This window comes from Macaca nemestrina, chromosome 3 (assembly GCF_043159975.1).
Source record: "Macaca nemestrina isolate mMacNem1 chromosome 3, mMacNem.hap1, whole genome shotgun sequence".
NCBI classification, from domain to species: Eukaryota; Metazoa; Chordata; class Mammalia; order Primates; family Cercopithecidae; genus Macaca; species Macaca nemestrina.
The window spans coordinates 79,796,607-79,822,470 of record NC_092127.1 but is presented as its reverse complement, the minus strand read 5'-3'; the positions used below and the strand labels follow the sequence as shown (position 1 = coordinate 79,822,470).

Sequence of the window (25,864 nt, the reverse complement as noted above, 5' to 3'; positions counted from 1 at the left end):
TAATATAATTCCCCATTTCTAGAACTGCAAACAAAATGTGTTATTATTGGCCAGGCGCGGTGGCTCATGCCTCTAATCCCAGCACTTTGGGAGGCCAAGGCGGGTGGATCACGAGGTCAGGAGATCAAGACTATCCTGGCTAACACCGTGAAACCCCACCTCTACTAAAAATACAAAAAATCAGCTGGGCATGGTGGCATATGCCTGTAGTCCCAGTTACTCGGGAGGCTGAGGCAGAAGAATCACTTGAACCCGGGAGGCGGAAGTTGCAGTGAGCCGAGATCACAACACTGCACGCCAGTCTGGGAAACACAGCGAGACTCTGTCTCAAAAAAAAAAAAAAGAAAGTGCTATTATTTTAATGAGCTTGACCTGACTCAGCATATCTACTCAGGTCACCTCTCTACAGCACAGAACTAGAACTTGATCTATATAATTTCAAATCCAACATAATCTACTTGTCAGAGAACATGCAGCTATGTAGCTTTATAAATGTTCAGTGATTATATCCTTTGTCTGGCATTCATATTTCTTATATGTTGAAATGGTATCTTACAAAAAAATATTTGGCAGTTTCATCAAAGAAAAAGGTTGGATGCCTTAAACTATTAATTTGTATTGAATTTAGTCCTATAATTCTTTGGGAAATGTTTTATATGTTTTTCCTGTGAAAGTTATATTTGTAGAGCTGAAGGTCCATTGGCCAGCTCCTTGAGTATTCTGAAAAACTAAATACACTACCAAATATATATGAAATGTATTCTTATGAAAATTTACAATACAATACACTGAGTACTTAGGTCTGGCTAATTGCAGGAAATGGCCTTCTGTTAATGATGTAGTTAAAACAAAAATATTGTCCCCATGGAACACCTTCTAGTTACAATTCTGTTTATAAGGAATTTGGTGAGTTGGCATAACGTTCACTTCCCTTAAAGGACTCTCTCTTGACAAATGATTCTTTTTTAAGAAGAGCTTCTTAGTCCTTTAGACTGTTCTAACAAAAATACCATAAAATAGGTAGCTTATAAAACTAACATTTATTTCCCACAGTTCTGGAGGCTGGGAAGTCAAAAATCAAGGTGCCAGAAGATTCAGTACCCGGGGAGGGCCCGCTTCCTCTTGAATGGCACCTTCTAGCTGTGTTCACACTTGGTGGAAGGGGCATGTCAACTCCCTACGGACCTTTTTATGTGGGCACTAATCCAATTTATCTGACCTCTGTCCTCATGAACTCCTTACCTCTCAAAAGACCTACCTCTTAATTCTATCACACTGGAGATTCATTTTTAACGTATGACTTTTGGGCAGGGGGCGGGGGAGACACAGACACCCAGACAACATCAAAAAATAAATTAATCCTCTAATTTGTTGTAACTGGTTCACAATTCTATTTTAATTTCTGCATTAATTATATGGCTTACTGTAAGATTTTCATAGTCAAGAACATAGTCAAGGACCAAGTTCACAATTCTGTTTTAATTCCTGCATTAATGATATGGCTTCCTGTAAGATTTCCAAGTCAAAGAAAGCACATAGTCAAGGACACAGATTTCGTGTTTGGCCAGTAAGAAGGGAATTTTAGGATTTTTTAAAAATATACCTCTCTGGCTGGGTGCAGTGACTCACGCCAGTAATCCCTGTGCTTTGGGAGGTTGAGACCATCCTGGGCAAAATAATAAGACTCCATCTCTACAAAAAACTAAAAGATTAGCCAGGTCTGGTAGCGCACACCTCAGTCCCAGCTGCTCCAGAAGCTGAGCTGAGAATTGCTTGGGTCCAGGATTTTAAGGCGATAGTGAGCCCTGACTGTGAGCTTGGGTGACAGAGCAAGACCCTGTCTCAATCAATTAAAATAAAAAATACACCTCTCTCATAATTGGAAATAAACTGTGAGTTTTTGAAAAGTAAAATGTTTATAAAAGTAAACCAATATAAAAGATAAATGTATACACAGGCGCACACACACGTGTTGAAAAGCTTTTATCAATTGCATTAATCATTTTTTGTTAATGAGCCATATCCACAACAACCGTGTGAACATTTGCTCTTTATTCTACTACATATCTACATTTCCTCTTTCTCCAGCATCCTGGAACTTTACTTTCTTATCTTACATTTGTTTTCTGCAGACCAAATCAGTTCTGAAAATTCTACATTTGGGGTACCAACATGAACAGTCTGCTCTAATAAAGAATTCTCAATCTGATGATCCTCAGGATACTGAAAGATGAGGCAGGGTCTAAGATCTAGCAAAGGGTTTACATTGTTTTGTGAGGAAACTAGAGTTCCTAGAGCTTTTCCACAAGTTTGGTCTGCACTACCTGGACTGGTCTATCTGGGTCTGCTATAGAAACAAACATAAAAATTTAAAATGTTAAACACTTCACAGGACCGACCAATGAAAATGACAACATAATTAAATGTGGAGGCTTACTTTCTCTTGATCACCATCGTGCATTACTATATGTTCAAAAGAAGTTTAGAGACAAGAAACACCTCAAATATCCATCAATTCAGAGTATTTTAGAAATTACACATCCATTCAATAGAATTCTACTCAGATATTAAAGCAGCAAAAGATGAGACAGCATAATCTATAAAATACTCTTGCCAAAAATGTTTAACCTGAATCTTATCAAGTTTACAGGTACATAAGAAATAGCAGACAAGTGAAATAACACCATGCATAAACAAATAAATTGAGAACATAGAACGTTCTAACAAATACAATGCATAAATCTTGAGTAGATCTTAGTCTGGGGGAGTAAAGTTAGCTATAAAGACATTCATGAGACAGTGCTAGAAACCTGAACGTATACTGAATATTAGATGACATTAGGAAATTATTTTCTTAGGTATGATTAGAGTATTGTGGTTATATCTTTATAAAATTCATGCTGAAATTTTTTTTTCTGAGACAGAGTCTTGCTCTGTCACCCAGGCTGGAGTGCAATGGCAAGATCTCCGCTCACTGCAACCTCCACCTACTGGGTTCAAGCGATTCTCCTGCCTCAGCCTCCCAAGTAGCTGGGACTACAGGCACGCACCACCACACCTGACTAATTTTTTGTATTTTTAGTAGAGATGGGGTTCCACCATGTTGGCCAGGCTGATCTCAAACTCCTGACCTCGTGATCCGCCCACCTCAGCCTCCCAAAGTGGCTGAAATACTTAATGGTAAAGTGTCATAATATCTACAGCTTACATTCAAATGGTTCAACAAAATGTATGTGTTTACATACACATGTAGCTATAGATATAAGAAATATAAATATGTAGGTAGACAAAGCACATCTTAAAATGTTAGACTTTAATATTAAATAGGAAAAGAAATTAATTAATTAATTGGGAGAGTACAAGAAAACACTTTACAAAACAGTATGCAAAGGGCTCCTCTAAATAAGTGTAGTTAACTACAAGCAATATATATACTAGTTACCATTCACTAGTTTTCAGAGAATAAAATTACAATTAAACTAAAGCTGATCAGGGATTGCTTAACTTTTCTTGATTATCCAGCATGTAATCAAGTAACCATACAGTGCAAAGGTTGTTATAAATTGACTTAAAGTCATTCTCCAAAAACTGTTTTCTTGAACAAATTTCCACATCAGCTCCTATGTTTTTCTTACAATAGCAAAAAAAAAAAAAAAAAAAAACTAAATTCCAAATAAATATGGTATTTTTTTAAGTGGGAGGAATGGAAATAACAGTTATTTTGATGTTTTAGGCTCCTTTTTAATCAAACAGTAGAAATTTTAATTTCTACTAGCACTCCACCACTCAAACCACCTTAGGAATGTTTAGGTGATCAGACAGTCCCTTCTAGAAGGTACCTGGATATGAGCTGCTTGTGACCTAAAGGGATAACAATGTGTTAACTACTAATAATCTACTCAAAACTATATTTTATATGCACAAAGCAACATATTTGATAACAAATATTTGATAACAGAAAAAGCAACTTCTAAGTTCTTAAATGTTTATTCCATGGTTATTAATCTAATCATTTTGAAGGAAACTGGTCTAAAAGATTATACCCATCTAGTTAATAAGGAGTAATGCTAAGCAAAGAAAACTACAAGAGGATGTTTTCTTTTTAAAACTATACCTTCATTTTAGAGCAATATAAGCACTTTTGTTTGTTATACTACTAAACTTTCTTCCTTAGAAACACTTGCCCCCAAGAACAGTGAGTGCTCTTTCTAAGTCACAATCGAATGTGCTATTTTTAATATAAGCATAAATTCTCCTAGCTGAACCTAAGGGGGTATGTCATTATGCCATGCTGCAGGCAGCAGAAAACCAACTCAATGGGAAAAATGATGATTTGCACAGTTAAATTATATACTTTTGCTTCAAGTTTGTTTTTAAAGCTAGTTCATCTCTCAACGAAATCATTTTTTTAATATGAACACTGACATTCATACTAAGCAATTTTTCAGCTACTCTAAAAAACACAGTAAAATGTTGATGGATTTCTGGCTGGGTTTTAAATCCAGCTCCCCAAAGAGTAAGAACAACAGAAACGAAAGTTCCTGCAAAATCTTCAGGACAAAACGTCAAGAGTGATTATTATTAACAAAAATACTCCTTTGATCTTAGATAACTATAATGTTTTCCCCTCTAAGGCACAAAAATGGAGCCAGTAGCAGAAGTGGAAAAGAACTAAAAGGTGTTGCACAAAAATGAGAAAAAATAATAAAAAAGACAAAGCTGAACCCAATAAAACATCACTGATGTGTGGTACAGTAGAAAAATGAGCAGGGATTTTGGAAGGAATTCTGAGAAGGTGTCATTTAACTATTTATAGAGTCAAGAACTGCTAAAGATATTCTTCAATATCATTTGCTAATCATTTATACTATGGTTATATCACCCTGCCTTTGAGAGTTCACCACAATGCTGGTGGGGATACCTGGAGATCAGAATTTTCTTTCCCTGGCTAATGTGCCATTTAGCTGTTCACATTACGGGTTCATAAAATTAGAATCAGTAATTCCACCTATAGGTAATTATCAACAATGCACACAGATATATTAAGTTTGATGTGTTCTAGATGTGAAGTCTTGAGAACACTCACTTAAGCTACGTCGTATTAAGGTTACTTGATTCAGGCTATACATAAAAGGCTTTGATGAAACGAAAATATTTATTGTACCTAATTATGACTAGTTACTACCTAAACTTTATTATTATTGTTCTATGCATTGTAGAGCACTGAAGAAAAAAAGGAAAAAGATCATATTTTTAAGGAAAGAAAAATACTATAATATTCTTAATGAACATAAGAACTAGCTATATACTCTGAAATGTGTCACACACAAAAACTAAGCAGCATTAAGTAGAGAGGATAATTGAGCTGAAAAGGAGAAATTTATATAAAATATAAGTTACTTCTTTTTTTCTCCAAAACTGAAAATATCTCCGCGTATTTGAATTAGATAGCTGCTATAGCTGAGTTGGGTCACTGAACGAAAAGCAGAAGTTCAGGCTTTAGACCTCACTAAACAAAAAGGGTTTCACTCTACTGTATAGGTTGGAGTGCAGTGGCGTGGCCATGGCTCGTACAGCCTCAAACTTCCGGGCTCAAGCAATCCTCCTGGCTCAGCCCACCAGGTAGCTGGGATTACAGGCATATGCCACCATACCAAGCTAATTTTTCTTTCTTTTTTTTTTTTTTTTTTTCAAGAAAGGGTCTCACCATGTTGACCAGGCTGGTCTCAAACTCCTGTGCTTAAGTGATCCTCCCACTTTGGCATCCCAAAGTGCTAGGACTACAGGCGTGAGTCCCATCAGCTGGCAACGTGTTTTTAAAAATTACTTGAATGCTTTTAGGTAGGTCTTACAATCCAATCTGCTGGCAAGATAGCCTAGTCTAACAAACTTCACACAAGTGTGTTACTTGTCTGACATTTGAGTTTGCCATCTGGCTTTAGACTTTAGTCTGACCCAGAGTATCTTCATTTATACTAACATTTGTTCCCCCTCTCTTCCGTTTCTTCCTGCTTTCTAGAAACTCATCAAGCCCTACTTCTGCAAGTTGAGAAACACTTTCTTTATTAACCTTAGACTATCTCAGCTAAAGTTCTGCAAACCTCCAAACTACTTCCCTCCAAATACCCTTGGGGGAAAACATCTATCAATCCACAGAACAGCTTACTCTTAGTTATATTATTTTATCTAAATGCGAAAAAAAACAGTGTTCTATAACCAAAAACATTTGGAAATTCTATATTACATGCTCCAGCTATATTACATGCTCCAGTTTGGAGATTCACGAGGCACAAAACCTACAGTAAATAAATCTGCATGTATGTGTTTAATTTAATGTATCTCTGATTTATTTGATCTTGATATCTTCTTCCTTACAATATTTGTTAACAATAAAGTGGAAATGGGACCAGGTGCTGTGGCTCACACCTGTAATCCCAGCACTTTGGGAGGCCGAGGCGGGCAGATCACCTGAGGTCGGGTGTTCAAGACCAGTCTGGCCAACATGGCAAAACCCCGTCTCTACTAAAAACACAAAAATTAGCCAGGCATGGTGGCACGTGCCTGTAATCCCAGCCACTCAGGAGACTGAGGTAGGAGAAATACTTGAACCCAGGAGGTGGAGGTTGCAGTGAGCCAAGATCACACCAGTGCACTCCAGCCTGGCCTAAATGACAGAGACTCTGTCAAAAAAAAAAAAAAAAAAATAGAGAGACAAGAAAGAAAGAAAGAAAGAAAGAAAGAAAGAAAGAAAGAAAGAAAGAAAGAAAGAAAGAAAGAAAGAAAGAAAGAAAGAAAAGAAAGAAAGAAAGAAAGAAAGAAAGAAAGAAAGAAAGAAAGAAAGAAAGAAGAAAGAGAGAAAGAGAAGAGAAAGAAAGAAAGAAAGAAAGAAAGAAAGAAAGAAAGAAAGAAAGAAAGAAAGAAAGAAAGGAAGGAAGGAAGGAAGGAAGGAAGGAAGGAAGGAAGGAAGGAAGGAAGGAAGGAGAAAGAAAAGAAAGAAAAGAAAGAAAGGAAGGAAAGGAAGGAAAGGAAGGAGAAGGAAGGAAGGAAGGAAGGAAAGAGAAAGAAAGAAAGAAAGAAAGAAAGAAAGAAAGAAAGAAAGAAAGAAAGAAAGAAAGAAAGAAAGAAAGAAAGAAAGAAAAGAAAAGAAAAGAAACGAAACGAAACAAAGGGAAAAGAAAGAGCAGTAGTTCTCTGAGGAACACAGTCGAAAGCACTGCAAAGCACAGAAGACAAGTAAATGGATCATTGTAAAAAAGCAATTCCAAAGGTGCTCATAAATAGATTATTGGCAACTAAAAGAGAAAAACTACCAGAAAACCATGGGGCTCTGTGCTGAACTCTCTCATGCTTAAGTATTTTATTACAAAATCAGAAGAGAACACCATTAGTCAGTTTTCATCAAATTTCCAAGTCACATGAAGGCAAAGGAAGCTAGAAATTTATTGAAAGAATAATTATTCCAACAAATTCTGATAAGGCTGGATTTAGGTTTTATAAACATAGATAAATATTTAGTAAAAATACATACATAGTCTTGAATTTGCCCCCCCTATGCCCCACCCAGGAAAAAAAAATCCTATACAATAAAGAGTGAGGAAGACAGGACTTAACAGCATATATAAAAAATACTTAAGGATTTTCATCAGTGCTAAATTCAGTATCAACCAATAGAATTATGAGACCAGCAAGAAAGTTATTATAATTTTAGTCTGCCTTACTTAGCAGTCTAGTTTCTAGAACTAGGGAAGTTTTTTTCTCTCCCATTCCTGCATATGCATCAGGCCACATCTGGAGCTTCATTGAGAATCAATTGCACAAATTTAAGAAAGAAATAGATGAGCTTGAACCTCTGAATGAATTAAGGGAATTTATTCTAAAAATAAAACCATCAATAGGAAATATAATAGGTCACTTTAAATACTTGAAGAGTTATCATAGTACCGAGGTACTCAACTTGTTTTTTATGATGTAGAGCGAGAATGGTATGTAGAGTCAAATGATCCATGCTATATAAAGAGAAGAATCTCAACCTAACAAAAAGATGAAGTTTTCTAACAAACTTGTCCAAAATTGAAAGTACTATTTCAAATGATAATCATAAATTGAATGACTTATGTCACCAACCATTATAGCCAGAATGTCATCAAGGGAATTCAAGTATCAAATGTAATGTATGTCTAGATAACCTTCAAACACACTCTCTCCAACACTGAGATTCTAAAATACTAGCCAAGGCAGCATTGTCCCTTGGAGAGAACATTATCAGGAATAATGCAATTCACACAATCTAAAAAAGGGATTATCAGTGCCAGTGGGTGTGAGAAGCTGAATGCTGACTCAAGAGAGCTGATGGTTCAACTTTCAGGATTTTGCAAGCCCACTGTTAAATACAGCGATTATTAAAACAAATTTTATAAACTTACCATTTAAAAATTACCCTAAAAGCAAAGCTAATAAACACTCAAATATCACTTCCTAATGTTACTTTGTTAACTTGAAAGCAACACTGGTAGGATATTTACAACCGAAAAACTTGCAAATGCTACAAATCAGAGTTGTGTTGTTTTTTGTCGGGTTTTTTTTTTTTTTAAGTGCTTAAGCATTTATTAGCAGCATACCACATCAGTAATATCTTAGCCAAGAAGAATTAACTGGGCTCCCACATATACAGCTTGAGGCTGGTGGAAGAGAAGTAGGAATCAAAGTAATCTTCCTCAGGAAACAGAAAAATTAGAAACAGGAAATACTATCTGAACTTTCAAAAGTTATCTGTCATACTATTAAACTGTGGTATAATTATACAATAGTGTATAGCCTTCGAAAAGAATGATGTAAATCAATTTGTGTTAGGAAAACAGGCAACAAACTATAGCAACAGACACCTCTGAACAGAGATGGTATATTGTGTATCACTTTTAATTCAAATATTTGCATTTTTGTTATATGCATGGATCATTTAATAATAACAATACTATCATCAAACACGAAGAAAGAGTTCAACCTTGAGGTACACCTTGAGCATAAGGCAACAGAAGCAGCTACAATGCAGAGGAAAGAACAGCTTTGACAAAACAATAGAAATAGAAATAAAAATTCTTAGGCCCCAGCAGGTACTATAAATGGATGCCTCCTGGTGAGAAAATGATCATATATCCTGACTGTTCTGACTACCCTTCATTTCCTGTTCTTCTAAGAGAACTAGCTGCAGAGTATATATTCTTGCCTTTTTCATTCACTGGGAATAAGTAAAGAATGATTCTCGACTGGGAATGATTTTTGCTTCCTCTGGGACATTTGGTAAGATCTGGAAACAGTTTTGGTTATGGAAGCCAAGGAGTGCAACTGGCATCTAGTGGATAGAAACAAAGGATGCTGCTAAGCATCCTATGATGCACAGACCAGCCCCCAACAATAAAGAATTAACCAATCCAAAATATCAGTAATGGGAAGGTTGAAAATCTGTATATCACTGTTACTGAAGGCCACCTAATTCCATCTCTGTTCTTACAACCCAAGGGAGTCTAACCAAGACCCAGAGATGCCGCCTTCGCTAGAAAACATGACCATGGAGTCTGATCCAACATTTAGGAGAGCCAGCAAGGCTCCAATAACTGCCATGGAAGGCATCTTGGGGAAGGGTTAAAAATGTGACAGTTGACCTAACAACTGGCAGAGATCATTTATCTTCAGAAAAACCATCTCATTGGTGTGTTAGCAGCATTTCTGCAAAGTATCATAATACACACACAAAAAAAAAATCCAAATACCAATTTCTCTGATAACACGTTACTATTTTTGAAGTTATGAAAAGTAAACTGGAATTATGAGTTCAAATACCAATTATCATTGATCATTGTAGGTTTAAATCCATTAAAATTGTATACGGTTGGCTACAGGCCATACTTGTGTAACTATTAATTCTATTGCAGTCTTCAGTCTGCTTATCTGACACCATTAGCTCTTCACAAGGGTTTAGCAGCCTACTTATTTCCCTAAACAGTCAGGCATTTGGCACAGGGTCTCACCCATGGTAAGTCACAATAAACATTTTATTAGTTAATTTAAAAAATTTTTAAAGACTGCTATACACATGATCTTTCACCTTTGTCTGAGTCTACTGGTGTTAGGTAATACCAGAGGTCAGTTATCAACCACAATATATCATTTTTAAATACTAATATCTAAAATGTTTAATATTTATAATTAATCCCTCCTCTACCTAGTAATATGAGACAACCAGAATGTAACTTGCTTTTAAATGAAGATAAATATTTCCCTACTAAATCCACCAATCCACCTGTAGTTTCAATGGATTCCCCTCACCCATAGCCCCCATTCTGACATACTTTCTTCCTAGAATGTATAGGCAAGGCCATCATCTAGCTTCAGCCATTTTTCTGCCAAAATCCAAGTTGCTGAGGTGGCAGCAACTGAGACAAGCAAGAGCAGAGGAGAGCATCCACATACCGAGGAAGCTGAAGGCCGAGCTGTTTGAGGAGCTGATAAAGTGAATGCTGCATGTGGGTAGAAGAGGTAAAGCAAGATCAAACAAGGCAGGCCAATGGGAGACATATGGGCCAAGAATAGACAAATTTTTCAAAGCATGGATTAAAAACAACGTTGTCTGAAACAACAACACATGCATGAGTAAGATGGGAACTGGCTGGAAGTATCCAAGAAAAAAACAAACTAGGAGATGAGATATCTGAAGTCAAAGCCAGGAGGGCCAAAATAGCAGTATAAAATCCCAGAGGCAACCATATGCTCATATCAAGCAAATGCAGTCTACAGATGAATGGTTTCTCCATTCAAAAAGGTCCTTCAGTCCTTCCCCTTCCTCAGCCTTATTCAGGCTCAGGAATAACTAAGGATTTCCTCCTCTACACCCCTTGCTAGAGTAAAAGGCTAGATATTTTTGTAGATTACGAAACAAATGTCATTTATGAGCTCAAAATTTTAAATACAGTAATGGAGTTAGTATAACATGCTCTGTTTGCTCTGTTGCTAAATACACACAGTGAAAAATATAAGACAGGAACATGGAATTGATTTACTCACAAACATTTTCTTTTCTAATCACAATGTGGTTCCCTGCAAAATCCGTTATGATGAAAGATGATCTTTAACCCCTTTGTATATCTTACTTTTCAGGTTTTTTATATTAAATATTTACAATAGGCACTATTATTAATACGGTGGTTCCCTGAAAGTACAGAAAAGGGAGAAAGGCTAATGTAACTGCCTGTACATAATTTCCCAAAACACAAAGACGAGGTCAGCAACTCCTTCTTCAACATTAGTGGAACTATTCATTGGTACCTAAATATAGGAAGCAGAGTCTTCCAAAGTGGTGTCCAACTCAAACAAATTGTCAGTGTTACAATTTTCCATTTTACACTGATGTAAATCATACCAGTAATGCAATAGCATAACAATTAGCACCACCCCCATGGGCCTAGCAGATAAAGTATATAAAGCCCAAACTCAGAGGAACTGTCTTTTAAATAACTAATTTTAACAGAAATGAAACCATTTAGTCTCCCAAATCCATAGGTTAGGAATATGAAACAGAATAATAAATAATCATTACTACCAGGAATACTAAATTACACACACACACACACACACATATATACACAAAATTTTTTGCTTACCTAAAGAACTGTTTCCTATGTAGTTGCTTTAGTCATATAGAGAAAAATGTGTGCTCCTATGGAAAACTATGCATTGTCTATAGCACATCTTTCCTATGTATCTGATTCTGATTCTTTGAGAGCTATTTTATAACTGTGTAAGTTGTAGACAATATCACAAAATCACTTTTGTCTATAGACATACAAACTCTATCTGAGTATAACCGACTTCCCACTGTGAAAAAGTCCGTTTTGCCTCCCTTCGTACATCAATTTCAACATTCCTGAACTAAAAATATGTATGTCTTTAAACTCTCCTTTGAAGTGGTTATAATACCTTACTAGTTCCTTCTTTAATGATTTAAGTAAAATCTTTAACACTTGTTAATTTTACACCTGTATGAAACTCATAATTTTATTTCTTGAAATTTGTATTTTAATAGAAATTTTTGAGAAAACAATCAGCTACTTTTTGAAATGTGGGAGAAATATTGATATTTGCCATTGATGTTTTCTCAGTTATGCTGCTAAATTGAATCATGAATATAGCTATCACCCAGGAAAGGTCTAGAGGTTTTAGGACCCAAGGGTGATGAAGCTCCAAATCAGAAGCTGACAGTAATCCAGGTAAAGTGTCATCAACAGAATGGAGGCAAAATAGGGGTTCTATCCATGCTAGAGAAGGGGAGGGAAGATAGGAGATCCCCCTGAGTAGAATGGGGTTCTTATGTAGGGACATAGAACATCCTCTGTTTTTGTAGTTTCATAGCTATATGGCTACCTCCCAAAGACATTCCTGTCCACTCTGCTTGCCAACCGCGGATCACATTAGGGCAATGCTTGTTGATTGAGGGCCTGTTTGCTGTATTTACTCTTGGTGCTTTAGGAATCCAATTAACATTATTAATCTCATCACATCCTATAAATGTGAAACAGTGTGAACGTTTAAAATGCTAGCAGTATATGATTACAAATAAACAAAAGTATGGATGTAATAACTTGAAAATGATGAGAAAAAATGATGTATGATACATATATACAGGGGATACATGTTACTGATTATAAAATTCCTCTGTCTGAGATTTCTTCTTGAGGATTGATGATAGAAGCAAGGGTTTTCTGCTCAAAAAGATGAAAGCTTAAAAGAATAAAAGACATTCTGGGCCGGGCGCGGTGGCTCAAGCCTATAATCCCAGCACTTTGGGAGGCCGAGACGGGCGGATCACAAGGTCAGGAGATCCAGACCATCCTGGCTAACACGGTGAAACCCCGTCTCTACTAAAAAAAATACAAAAACCTAGCCGGGCGAGGTGGCGGGTGTCTGTAGTCCCAGCTACTCGGGAGGCTGAGGCAGGAGAATGGCGTGAACCCGGGAGGCGGAGCTTGCAGTGAGCTGAGATCCGGCCACTGCACTCCAGTCTGGGCGACAAAGCGAGACTCTGTCTCAACAAAAAAAAAAAGACATTCTGAATCTAATATGTCATGTGCTCACCCACAGAATACAGAATGTATACCTGAAACTTCTCCATTCAAGGCATTTTTTGTTATAAAAATAAATGAACCTTTTTTAAATATACCAAAAATGGTAACATAAATTTTACCACCAATATACAGCATTCCTCATACAGAACTTGGTTGCAGAACCAACCCAATATTCAGGAAAGTATCCCCAGAAGTAGCTAAAACTTGGAGCATTAAATAATTTTGTACAGAGGAAATTATATGCAAGAACATAAAAGTCCTGGTCTCTTTACGGACGTAATTTCTCAATGCTAGAGGTTTGGGGTTTTTCAAATTAAAAACTTCCAGATGCTTAACATGTATGGTAGTACTAAGTCAAACTTGTCAGACTTGCTGCTTAAAATCCTGGGAAACTGTCAGTATATCTATAGGGGTTGGGAAGGAAATTTAAGGAATACAGTTTAGTTAAATCTCTTTTTTTGTAGTTTATAATAGCTTTGGTTGGCATGTATCAGGGGCGTCCAATCTTTTGGCTTCCCTGGGTCACATTGGAAGAATTGTCTTGGACCACACATTAACGATAGTCAATGAGAAAAAAAAAATTGCAAAAAAACTCATAATGTCTTAAGAAAGTTTACGAACTTGTGTTGCACTACATTCAAAGCCATCCTGGGCCACATGCAGCCTGCAGGGACATGGGTTGGACAAGCTTGGCCTATATGGTCTTTCCAGCCTTTATTACTTGTTCAACTTTCCTATTTTTGTTGCTTTACTGATAGTCTTTTTGCAGAAGACAAAGTAACCAGTTAAAAAAGAAGTCATTTTCTCTTCCAGTCTTCCTTGAAGTCTACAGTTCGAGACTGTGTATTAAAGAGAAAATAAATTGCTCACCAAAGCTTGATAACTTGTATAACTGCTGTGTCATTCTGTGTCCTACCAGACAAGTGACGAAGGTGCTTCACTTAGCCAAACAACTGTCCACAGCTAGCTACTCATACAGTAAATAGTGCTGCTGATGACAGTGGGCATTCATTTCAATGTGAGGGAGAGTATTGTCTTTCAACTTTTCTTTTGCAGTACTTATTACAGTATGATTGTAGCCAGATTTATACTTTCTATGTGAAATGTATTGCATATCTCACTTACTATTGGCTAAAATCCTGTTAATTCCTAGAGATATTTCCTATTACTATTTATGTGCAATTCATGTATTCTCATTGTGCCATCAACTTAAATTTCAATATGCAAACATCATCATTTTCATACACAACCAAAAATCAAATCAAGTAAGAAAGTCTCAGAGATCTTAGAAATATCTTTAGAAGATCTTAGAAGTCTTATAACACATATTTTCTATAAATAATATAATTTAGGGAAGAGTTATTTTTCATATACTACCTCGTGGACTAAATATTAACTATTCATCAAAAAATCAACTGCTTTAAGTAAATACATTTTAAAAGAATGAACTGCTGTAACTTGGTAATAAAGCTCTGTGTGAATATCTAGAATCAAAAAATAAGTAAAAACATAAGGGAAGAAATTTGAAAAAACAGAAAATTGTCATTAGAAGAACAAGAACAATATTGTGACTTGAAGTCTTAAAAAATAAGAGACTTTAAGAAAAAGGATGAGGTGAGATGTAGATTTTCTAGTGAACAGTACCATGCTCAGTTACACAGTGCATTTACCCAGCTTTCCTGTGATACTATTATTACATCAGCTTCCTTGCTAGAATACTCCAACCCATTAAAGAGATGATATTACAACAATAGTCATTTTCAGACTTTAATTTGAATAAATAATTTTACTACCATCATTTCTAGTCATGCTTCTAGTACAGTATTTCAAAGATCACTTCTGTGTTGACAAGTGTAAGTCCTCTGGGGCTTGCAATTTCAATAATTTTCTAATAGTGTCCTACAGAGTCCTAAGGTTCTTTGGAGATGCCTCAGGGGCCAGCATCGGGGAGAGAGGTGGGCAGCAGAAAGAAAGAGCATGGAGGCTATTGGCTTCTGCCCCACTCTAGTCTCTGATGTCAATCAGTGTAGCTAACATTGTGTGCAATTTCATATGCTGGGGTTTCTCATATAATTTCATTTTTTAAAAAGGTTCAGCCTTTTAAATAAATGTTATAAAATCCCTGTACTACTTAATCTCCAAGATTTATATTAGTTTTAATATGTTATGGCTCACAAAGTTCTCAGAGAAAAGGTTTAAAAGGCATGGGGATGAGAATAGTAATGCATGGAAAGTGATGCACCACATTAAAAGCCTCAACCCACATTTTCAGATCTTCGTTATAAACATCTTGCCATTTTATAGAGAACCTTCTATAGAGAGCTTTATGATGAGTCCTAGAGATACACAGATACAACCCAGAGTCCCTGCCAAGGAGCTCACGAGTGAGATTGGTAGTGGAATACAGCTGTACCATGAGATCGCTTATCTGGGAAGAGACTGTCAGTATATCTACAGGGGTTTGGAGGGAAGTTTAGGGGATGCGGTGAGCCCATAAATGACATTGGTAGTAGAATAGTTATACCATGAGACCACCTACCAGTTAGCATGTGTCAGGATCTGCCCACAAAAGTCACTTGGTCCTTGACCCATTTAACCCACTTGATTCCCAATCAAGTTGATAACCATCCTGAGAAAAGCAGTTATTTAAGAAGCATTTTTCCATTTGAACGTCATCTGCTCTGACCTTGTGCCCTAATTCTTTCAGTAAAAAATGATTTTTAGTGTTCCAAAGTTCACTTAGGAGCCCTAGAACTGGCCAGCATTTCTGGCATGACTTTAAAGTAAAAGCGTTGGTTTTTGAGTGGTTTGTGGAAATCACTTTCATCTTGTGATCATATCATATATTATCTTAAAATGCTGGCTGGCATCTGGAGTCTCTGAGATGACACATTGGGGTTTCATAATTCCTAGAAGGGTAATACAAACAACTTACCTTTGATAGCTCCCAGCATTGACCTAAGACATCAGAATGCTGAGTAAGAAATGGATCAATTTTCCTGACATATTTCACTGTAGCATCTTAAAGATCAAAAATGGAGGTATAATACAAAGCTATAATGGAGAATTCCTCTGACTCCCTAACTATTGTCCAGAATTATATAACAATAAGAACTCTAAAATATCAAGTTTTCTAAATATGATGATAGAGAAACATGACTCTGAGAGACTAGGAAATATAAGAGGCTTTTTCCTCCCCTCTTTTACTCTCCTTACATGTGAACTCTTTGGTAAAGAAGAGAAAACAATAGACTTTACCCCTTCCCTGATCAGCTACTTTTAGTTAGATGCATTCTGACTCTCAATACTACCATAATGTACAAACTAGAGCTGGCTACAATTCATACAATTTACTCAGCCACTTAGCCTAAATGCGAAAATTGTGTTTTAAAATGTGCTGACCACATTTCAAATACAAGAATAAAAATATTGTGTACATAATCCAGGAAACTAGAGTTCCTAAAATCTAAATAATTAACATCCAAATGAACAGACATAGACTTGGCATTCATGACAAATAAGGTGTATGTCTACTAAATATGCCTTTATAGCAAAAAGATGAATTTAGCAATAAGACTAAAGAATACAATATGAAGAAAAATAAAAAATGCATTTCAACTCTCATATTATGTGGCAACTTAAAGTTGAAATGAAGACTCTAGATGAAATTATGTCAAAAGCATGACAGTGATTCCAAATGATTCTGGATTTTGAGAAATTCCAAAATGTACAAAATCCTCAACAGGTAAGTTCAATTACATTTAGTTCATTTATTCTATCTACTGGGATAGTAGCTTAAACTTCATATCTGTGAGTTTATCTACTAAATGAACATTTTGACTAATATAAATGTGAAATTTACTAGATTATTCTAAATATCTTAAAGCTGATAGGACACTAGAGTTTTCAAATATAGGTGGAAGAAATTCCTTGCTGCCTCCATGAATCTTTTTCATTGCAAACAGAAGTCAAAAGATAGAAGTCAGCTATAGATTTAACTGGGAAGGAGGAGGCAGAAGAGAGGAAGTCCTGCTATTCAGCTCAGTTCCTCCTCCTAGTGGTCACAAAAGGGGGGTACCTGCCATCTGGTGTCATTTCCTCAAGGGCTCCTTTCGTTTAAATGACACAGAATAGTCATTTGGAGGAATACATGATGCCAATGAAAAGTGCTCAATTTTAATTTGTAGGTGATTTCCACTTGCCTCTGCTTCTCACTCTTCTATACTTATTTAAAACAGTCAATTTTAAAATAATATTTCTTAATTGCAAGATTTCTGAATAAATCCCAAATGAAGCAGTAACTATCCATGTCTAAGAATTTAGTATGCGGGCACACCACAGTAATTTTTTAAAACAAACCGGGGAAACAGTGTTAAATATCATGGTGTGTTAAACCACCACATGAAACTTCACCCATACTGGCAAACCAGGGAGGCTGGGGATGCGTCTATATTTAACCATCACATACTAGGCTATAGCTGCAGACCAGATTGACTCATACATTGTTTTCACATTCTCAGCTTCCTTCAAACCACCAAGTAATTGTTTATAAAGTGATAGTATGAAATAAAAACCTTTTTCATGATAGGTTTTGGACGGTTTCCACTAGAGATAACATAGATTGATGTTATTTGGATAAATGTCTTGTGAGGTTCCCTGCAACAGGAAATGCCCCCCGGGCTGCAAAGCAGTCCTGATTCTGACGTATTTCCTCATCAGCTCTCCATTTACCTAATCCTGTTGTTAAGAGGATGCCCCTTCTCATCCCTAGACCTAAGCCTGACATTCAGATACTATTTTCATTAACATCACATAGTTGATTTTGTACAATTACAAAGCAATCAGAAGCATGGTAGGATATTATGGCCCTGAAAGGCTTCTTATGTCTACATATAATTTGAATGAGCTGGAATGAATGAAACTCTATGCAGAATTTGTACCCTTTTCTTAAGTAATTCCCAGCTAATGAAAAAAATAGAATTATTAAGGCAAGAAAGAGAAAAGAGTAGTTTAAGAATTAGCTTCCTAATAACTTGTAGACAAGAGAAGCCAAGAAACAAGAACATTGCTTCAAGAGACAATTTGTCATTTGCCCTTTGGGTGACTGGGCATTTTTACCAGCTGTCACTCCTGGACCAACTAAAAGTGTTACATCCAAACTGTTGTACTCATTAGGACTGAAACAATTTAACATGGATGTCTGAAGGCACTCGGATATCACATTGTATTGTTTGGCCTTATAAGAAGAGAGGAATGCCTGCTATTCTCATTTAAATAAAATTTATAGCATTTTAATTTGATTTCTTTCTGCAAACTGTTTCTGACTATTCTTTACCTTACATAATTGAAAATCTATTATTACTCCCTTACTTGATGCACTCTTTCCATTCACTGTGCAGCGTGTTAGGATAAAAACATACAGCCTAAGTGAAAAACCATGTATAGTAAGAAACACAAGTTTTATGTGAGAAAGTAAATTTATGTTAGAAAGGTAATTTAAAGGTTCTTCTTATACAATGGGAAAGAGTACACAACCATCAAGCTACAGTTAACATTTATTTCCACCCAAAACTGAGAACACAGACAACGACGTCAGTCACCAGGGGCAATATTGTTTGCATTTATGAATCTTGCTTGCCTATGTGAATTGCTTGCCTACCTGTATTCTTATTTTGTACACCATCATTTTTATGGACTTGGAGTGTACAGAGAGACCTCAGAAGTTATCTACTGTATGTTTTTTATGTCTAGTTAAATTCTCTAAGCAAATGACTAGCTGTGTTACATGGAATGATTATCACGAATGTACAGGAGCCAGGTCCAGTGGTACTGTTCAGTAAGCCAGACATGAAGCTTCTCTCCTTATTCAACCTAACTCTCCCTATTTTCAGGAGAAAAGTAAAAGAATAAGCCATCCTCCTCCTGTCTACAACAACCCTTTACATATTAAAAGTGACTTTTTTGTTTCACATGGGGTAAGTATACCAGGTATCAGTACACCTCTATCTGTTCATAAATTCTTGGAGAGCTAAAAGGCAAATCAGCTTTTTATCCATTGCTAGAGCTTTTATTTTCATCAGAAACCAGATTTTCTCCTATTGTGAACTTCTAGAAGAGAATTATACTTTTTTCTCTATTTTCCCCAGAGAAAAGAAAAATAAAATCTTTGGGTTTACAAAAATGGAAGAGATTTTAGTCATCTGCCCCAAAGCCCACTATACTTTTTCCTGGTTGCACTTGTCATACCTGTATATTCATGTCATTTTTAAAGAATTGTCTGTCATCCTCATCAAAATGTAAGCTTCATGAGGGAAGATACCAAGTCTGCCTTGTACACCAACATTTTCCCAATGTCTAGTACAGTATTTGGCATACAGCAGCCTTTTCATTTAACCTGAAGAACTGACAAACGCCCTTCAAAATCATTCTTGTGCAGCACTCCTATTTTGGAGATACGAAAATAGAAACTGTAAGAGGTGTTCTTGGAAATGACTTCCCAAAATTACATAACAAGTTAATGACAAAGCCAGGATGAGAACTTTGGATTCTTTATTCCGCATCCTCATTCTTCCTCCACTATACCAAAGAGGTTCTTATACCTAACATCCTGGGCAGGCAACACTACTGATGAGTAAGATACAGAAAGCTTTGTGATCTACACATCTTTTGGTTGGCTGCCTGGCTCCCAGTGTTCTTCATCAGCTGGAACATAAAAACCTTCTCATAGATATGCCTGGTTTATGCATACTTTATGTAAGATTCCAAGAACAGAACCCAAAACTAAATTCTACAGCCATAGCAAAGAGCCAACTTATTCTCTCCAATTAAGAGTTGAATTTTACAGAGGCCAAGCCACAGATTCCAGCTGAATTTCTCTGGTTTGGCTACTGCTAAAACAAATATTCTGTTAAATAAAGCTTCAATTTGTATGGAAATTTAAAAATTATTATTTTTTAAATTATTTTGGGTTTCTTTAAACCAAATATTTTTTAAAATAGAGTTTTTCTGAGTGCATGAAAGAAATAAATGCAAGTTTCCCAGGGTGACAAGATGATCTAAAACGGGATTGTGGTGATGGCTGCCCAACTCTATAAATCTGTTTTTAAAATCTTAAAATAGGTAAATATTATAAATTTTACTGCAATAGGCTGTTAAAAAATGAAAAGGAGTCACACAATTAAGCTATTTCTTTTTGTAAACATCTGGTATTAAAACTGTAAAGATATTCTTTAATATCCCCATGGTCTTTTAAGTCCAGGTCCTATCCACTTCAACCATGGTTTACCTAAAAGGTCAAAAGTTTTCCCTGCAATTTTTGTAAGAATAATTTAGGAGACTTATATAAATATCAAAAAAGAACCAATATTTATATAGCACCAAGAAATACTGACCAGTATGGTTATCTGCATGAATAATCTACAGATATATTTATTTAATTAAGTATAGTGTTCTAGTCCAAACCTGCCATTAGTTAGCCACTGGGTTTTTAGCAAATTATACAATATCTCCAGGTCTCAGTTTTCCCACCTATTTCTTATGTCTCTGTAGATCACAGTAGAGCTAAGTAGCATATAATATACTAAAAAGAATAGTAATTGCTATTGTCTAATGGATAGCCACTAATATGCCAGACTATTTAGGTAAACGCTTACCATAAGGAAGGTATTATTAGTCTTTTTTTCCTTGTTTTTTTGTTTGTTTGTTTTTTGTTTTTTGTTTTTTGTTTTTTTTGCAGATGAGGAAATTAGAACATAGGAAAGTTCATTAGTTTTACCAATGTCACACAGTTATTTAGTACCAGATCCAAGATTCCAATCCAGAATTATCCAGGTTCAAAACCTATACTTATTCTCTATTCCTTGGTAGACTGGGCTTTTGGTTCTATCAGATGTGGGCATGAATCCTGACCTTGCCTTTACTATGTTAAATTAATCATCTTCTCTGAATCTCAGTTTCCTCATCTATAAAATGAGATTACTAATACTTAACTCAGGGTCCTTGTGAAAATTAAATTAGAGAGTACATCCCCTGCCATTAGAAGCCATTTTTTAAAAACTGTCTTTTTCATCTCTCCCTCACAGAGGTTCCTTCTTGTGCATAAAAATATATCTATAAATTCTATGATTACCTTAGAGCCTACCTGAATAAACCTCACTGGGATTGAGTTCTATCAAGAGCAATTAGAGTGAACGCAAACAACACAGCATTGCTTCTTTGCTATCAGTCCTTGGCTCTGTGACTGAAACTGTCAACAAGAGTGTCAACTTCAAGGGGTAGGCATCTGTCCACAGGAACTGAGCTGAGGTCACAGACTTGTCTCACTCTGCCCTACAAACAGATGTCTAGGTGACATCTCTTAGTCACTGCAAACCAGGGTTAGAGCCAAACCAGGTGGAAGTGCTGAATCTCTTTTCTAATCCTCTTGGTCAGCCCGTTCATTCCCTAAAACAATTCTTCACAGACCATAATTCGAAATAACGAGTTTTCCCCAGGATATTATTTTCAACATAATGTCCTTATTTTGATGATGTCTGATTATTCCTCAAGCCAAAGGTAGTGTTTCCATCATAGCAGTTTGTCAGCAAGAAACCTGCTTGATTCTGCATATTAGAATGCACACCTTCAAATGTTTACCTCGAAAGTTGCCAGGTAAAAATTGATGTAATGTGGAGCTCTAGTGGTGGCAAGAGGTAAAGCAGCTATTAGTGGGAGCCAACAAAAAAGCCTAGGAAATCTCCATTTATTATTACATTAACATGCTAAGATGAAAAATGGTCCAAAATAATCCAAGATAATATACAGTAAATTTTAAATGTAATAGATTTCTTTTAGATTACAAGTTAGACTTCGTAGCTAGCCTACATTAAACATCCTGAAACAATTATATCTTCTCAAAAAATAGAACTCAATGCTGTGGTTGTCATTTTTCTATTTTTACTAAGTTCATTAAGAATCATATTAATTAAGCACTAGCTATTGTTCACAGAGCTAGTAAGAATACCGTATACGAAAAAATGCTGGACTCTAAGTGGTATGATCAGTGAAGTTCTGTACCAACTGTCCTGGGAATTTAAATAATCCCTACAGGCTGATGAGGTGGTTGTGAGTTAATTCCCGCACAAGAAAAGTGCCTTCCTTGAATATTTGACTTCTGAGATATTTTCCAACTTAAAACAACTAAGAATGAGACCTACACTGTCAAAGGTTAACTCTTTGTTTTTCTGGTACCTAACGTATATGTCTTCTCACTCAAAAGGGCTTCATTTAAAAAATATAACTCTCTTATGTTCAAATATTTAACAGAATATAAATAGTAAAATTTGTATAATGTACAACCTGGAGTTGACATTTAAAATTTCTAAATGTGGTGCCTTGTTTAGCTGTGCCAAAACAAGTTATCATGAGGGGGAAAAGGTTTCAGAATATGAAAAAAACAAGAACTTGCCTTTTCATATATAAGTACCTAAGTATCATGTTCCTTAATACTAAAGAAATTTTAAGAGACTCACTTTCCATGAGTGATGATAAAAGAAACTATCATATTCACAAATGTGTTAACAATGTTTATCTGAAATAAACATCTCAACTCATGGGAGTTTTCCATGACTTATATGAGTTGAATCCACTAGATGTTTCCAATGGCCATATTCCAAGGGCTTCTAAATTGTCAGGTCTGAGATAACTACCAAGCCCTCAAAGGTACATGAAGGAAGACTTAATGATTACCCAGGGGGTCTTATTCATTATGTCCTTCTTCCCTGTCCTTCTACTAATATGCTGTCTTTAATATAGTTCCCTGAAGCTACACAGAAAAAAAAGGTAAAAGTATAAGAGCCTCTTCTTCAAAAGTCATTGAGAATGCAAGAGTTTGTAATGGGAAGCTCAAGACAAAGAACTGATTTTCTTTCAGTCATCATCTCTAGCTATAGAATAGGAGATGGAATCTTTTTAAGAGAATAGAAACAGCAGGAAAGGAAGTGAAGGTGGTTTACTAACATAATCGTATGCCAAAGGGAATAAACCAAAAAAAAAAAAAAAAATCTGCACTAACGCAATATGAGCGAGCCAGGAATTCAGAATCTAACAGTTCTACAGTCCTTTTCACGGTGGACATTAAGACAATTTAATTGAAGAATATTTTTCAATTTGTGAATCTAAGATGTTTGTTTTTGTACATCACCTTGCCTATATTTTCTTTGGTGATTATCTCTATCTCCTTTGCTTTCCCACAACAGGCCTTGGTATGCTGCTTAAAATAATATTTGGGGCTTTATTTTCCATCCTTCTGAATGAGACATGTTGATTTTATTAAAGCAAGTTGCAGTCTGCATTCTTTCTTTACTATTATTACAGGTAGACTTGACAGACACAGGACCTTTGTCTTAAAATGCTCTGCTCTGGAGGAAACCTTGTTAAAGAAGTTCCATTTTACCTGCTGGGCAGTTACATTCTGAAGGTGCTTCTCTTGCGATTCTTATTTTAGCCATATGTTCATAGGATTTCTGTAGGAAAAGAAGAGTTATTAACAATCATCAGTAGCACTGTAGAGACATGGAGTCTTTAGGGACTCTGGCCATACGCCTGATTTACCGGCATTTCATAACCTGCATAATTAACATTTACATAAGTACTTGGACTCTAGTCAAGAAAGTAACCATGCCTAAGCCCTAAAAAAAGACAATGACCACTGATAGGGTATCAACATTGCTGGACTTGTGTAACATCTTTCTCCATTCTTCCCTACCACCACTCTCTCCCTCATATGCAGTCAATGTAAAAACCTAGCACTAAAATGTTGCAGTACTAGGTAAGCTGTGGCTTACCAATAACAGCCAATATTTTATACATGAAGGTCAACTGCTTTATCATGCTAGGCTGCAACAACTGCCAAATAGGCTCCCCGCTAGGGTAAGGTTCCAGAAAACCCCCTTACTCTAGTCTAAAGTTGCCCTTAAACATAACATAGATTCCTTTCAACTCTCAACTCCAAGGGCTCTGCATTCATAAATACTCCGGCACTGCAACCTTTACCAAAAATAAAGCTACTTTTAAAAAAACGTTTAAACTTTTAATATGAAAAGATTGAAGGTGTGAAATTATTGACCTTACATTATACATGAGATTATTTTACATTTAAGAGTGATTACCTTTTTTGTATATTAATATCTATGACCGTAACCATCTTATAACATGTAAAAGATTTAATAGATGCTATTTCTGCAAGAAATATTCTCTCCACAATTGGGAAAGCCTCACATGTGACTTAGGATAACTAAAAAGAGGTAAAATGCCCTTTCCCCCTTTTAGAACTTCCTATATGTTTAATATGCAAACATTAAGAGAGAGTGAGGGAAGATTAGAAATAGGGATGGGGATATCAAGGGATGTGCACATATAAATATATGCTACAGTGAGCATAGATCCTTGCCTAACACACGCACGCGCACGCACACACACAGCCACACCAAGTTTGCGTACAGTAAGGGTAGCGGCTAGTCATGCACACAGAGTCACGCTTGTACAAGATGCAAAATACCCCAGCCTCTCACACCTGAGCCAGAAGTCGCTCCACTTTCTCTTGCACCATAGCCTTGAGCTGATCCAGGGTATCAGGCAGCAGATGAATGGAAGGGGCCCCTTTGGCGGATTCGAGAGCGGCGATCCTCGCCTGGAGGTTGTTGGTTTTCACACCCAGGTACAGGCAAGACACCACGGCTACCACTGACAGAAGAGCCGCCAGGAAGGCGCACGGTGACATGGTCCGGGCACAATGCTGCTCGGCAGGGCTCGAGTCCTCGGATCCGGGCTCCCGGGCCCCTCCTTTTCCTGCGTGCTTCTTCAGCAGCATCGTGGCGGGGTCGGCCGTCTCGGCTTCGCTTCCCACCCTCTACACCTTAAATAATCCTAAAAGGAAAGAAAAAGGTCGATTCCTCCAAAGTTCAGTCCCTGTGGTTGCACAACTAGCTGGTGGAGTCAAGCCCGCGAGCGGAGATGGACCCCTGCCTTGCTCAGCGTCCAGACCCGCAGGCGTGCACTATCCCCGCTTTCTTCTCTCCTCCCAGCTGGAAGTGAAAAGCACCCTCAGACCAGGGACCGGGTGGTGGTGGGGTAAAAAGCAAGACGAAGCCCACCCAGAGAGCTCTTCCGACTCCCAGAGGACAGACACCTCTTCCGAGGTCCCCGACAGCGGTCGCTCAGGGTCCGAGGGACGGCTACCGAGGCACGGCGCGGGGCCGCGGCTCGCCCCGGCCACGGAGGACCGAACCTGTTGCGCCTCTGTGAGTTTGCCTTATTTCTACCTACTCGGTGTCTTTCAGCACGCCGACCTGTTTCCCACCTGCATTCAGTTCAAGGCAAAAAGGCTGGGAGAGCACGCTAGAGCGCAGCGCGAAAGGGGCGGCTAAGGGGGAGAAGAGAGGAAAACCAAATAAACCCAAGGAGCCAATGCTAGTCGCGAAGCCGAAGTCGCGGCTGCACGAAGGATCTCCGCAACCCCGCGTGCGCGATCCTTAAATACCCTTCGGGATGCTCGTGTGAGTGTGTGTGTGTGAGTGTGAGTGCGCGCGCGCTCCGAGCACGACGTCCCTCCCCCGACCCCCTCCCGGCGCCCGGCGTCCGGCCCGCGGCTGCCGCTGCTGCGCGCCCCCCTTCCGAAGCCAAAGCAGGAACCCGCCTTATTATCATAATGTATTCACCTTGGCCCAGCCCGCGGGCCGGCCCAGGGAACCCCCCAGGGGGGCGGGAAGCTT

At 37.3% G+C, this 25,864-nt stretch overlaps 1 protein-coding gene across 2 annotated transcripts in view; it reads right to left on the bottom strand.

Moving 5' to 3' along the window:
* The window catches only part of LOC105486272 (collagen type XXV alpha 1 chain), a 507,117-nt gene extending 481,464 nt beyond the window's left edge, over window positions 1-25,653 (bottom strand). For both annotated transcript variants that reach the window (XM_011749078.2, XM_011749079.2), the window contains exons 1-2: window positions 24,667-25,653; window positions 23,548-23,617 (exon numbers count right to left, since the gene is read on the bottom strand). In XM_011749078.2, coding sequence (XP_011747380.2) covers window positions 23,548-23,617; window positions 24,667-24,963 — 367 coding nt within the window. In that variant the 5' untranslated portion in view covers window positions 24,964-25,653. The remainder of the gene's footprint in view (window positions 1-23,547; window positions 23,618-24,666) is intronic.
* Window positions 25,654-25,864: the final 211 nt, after the last annotated feature.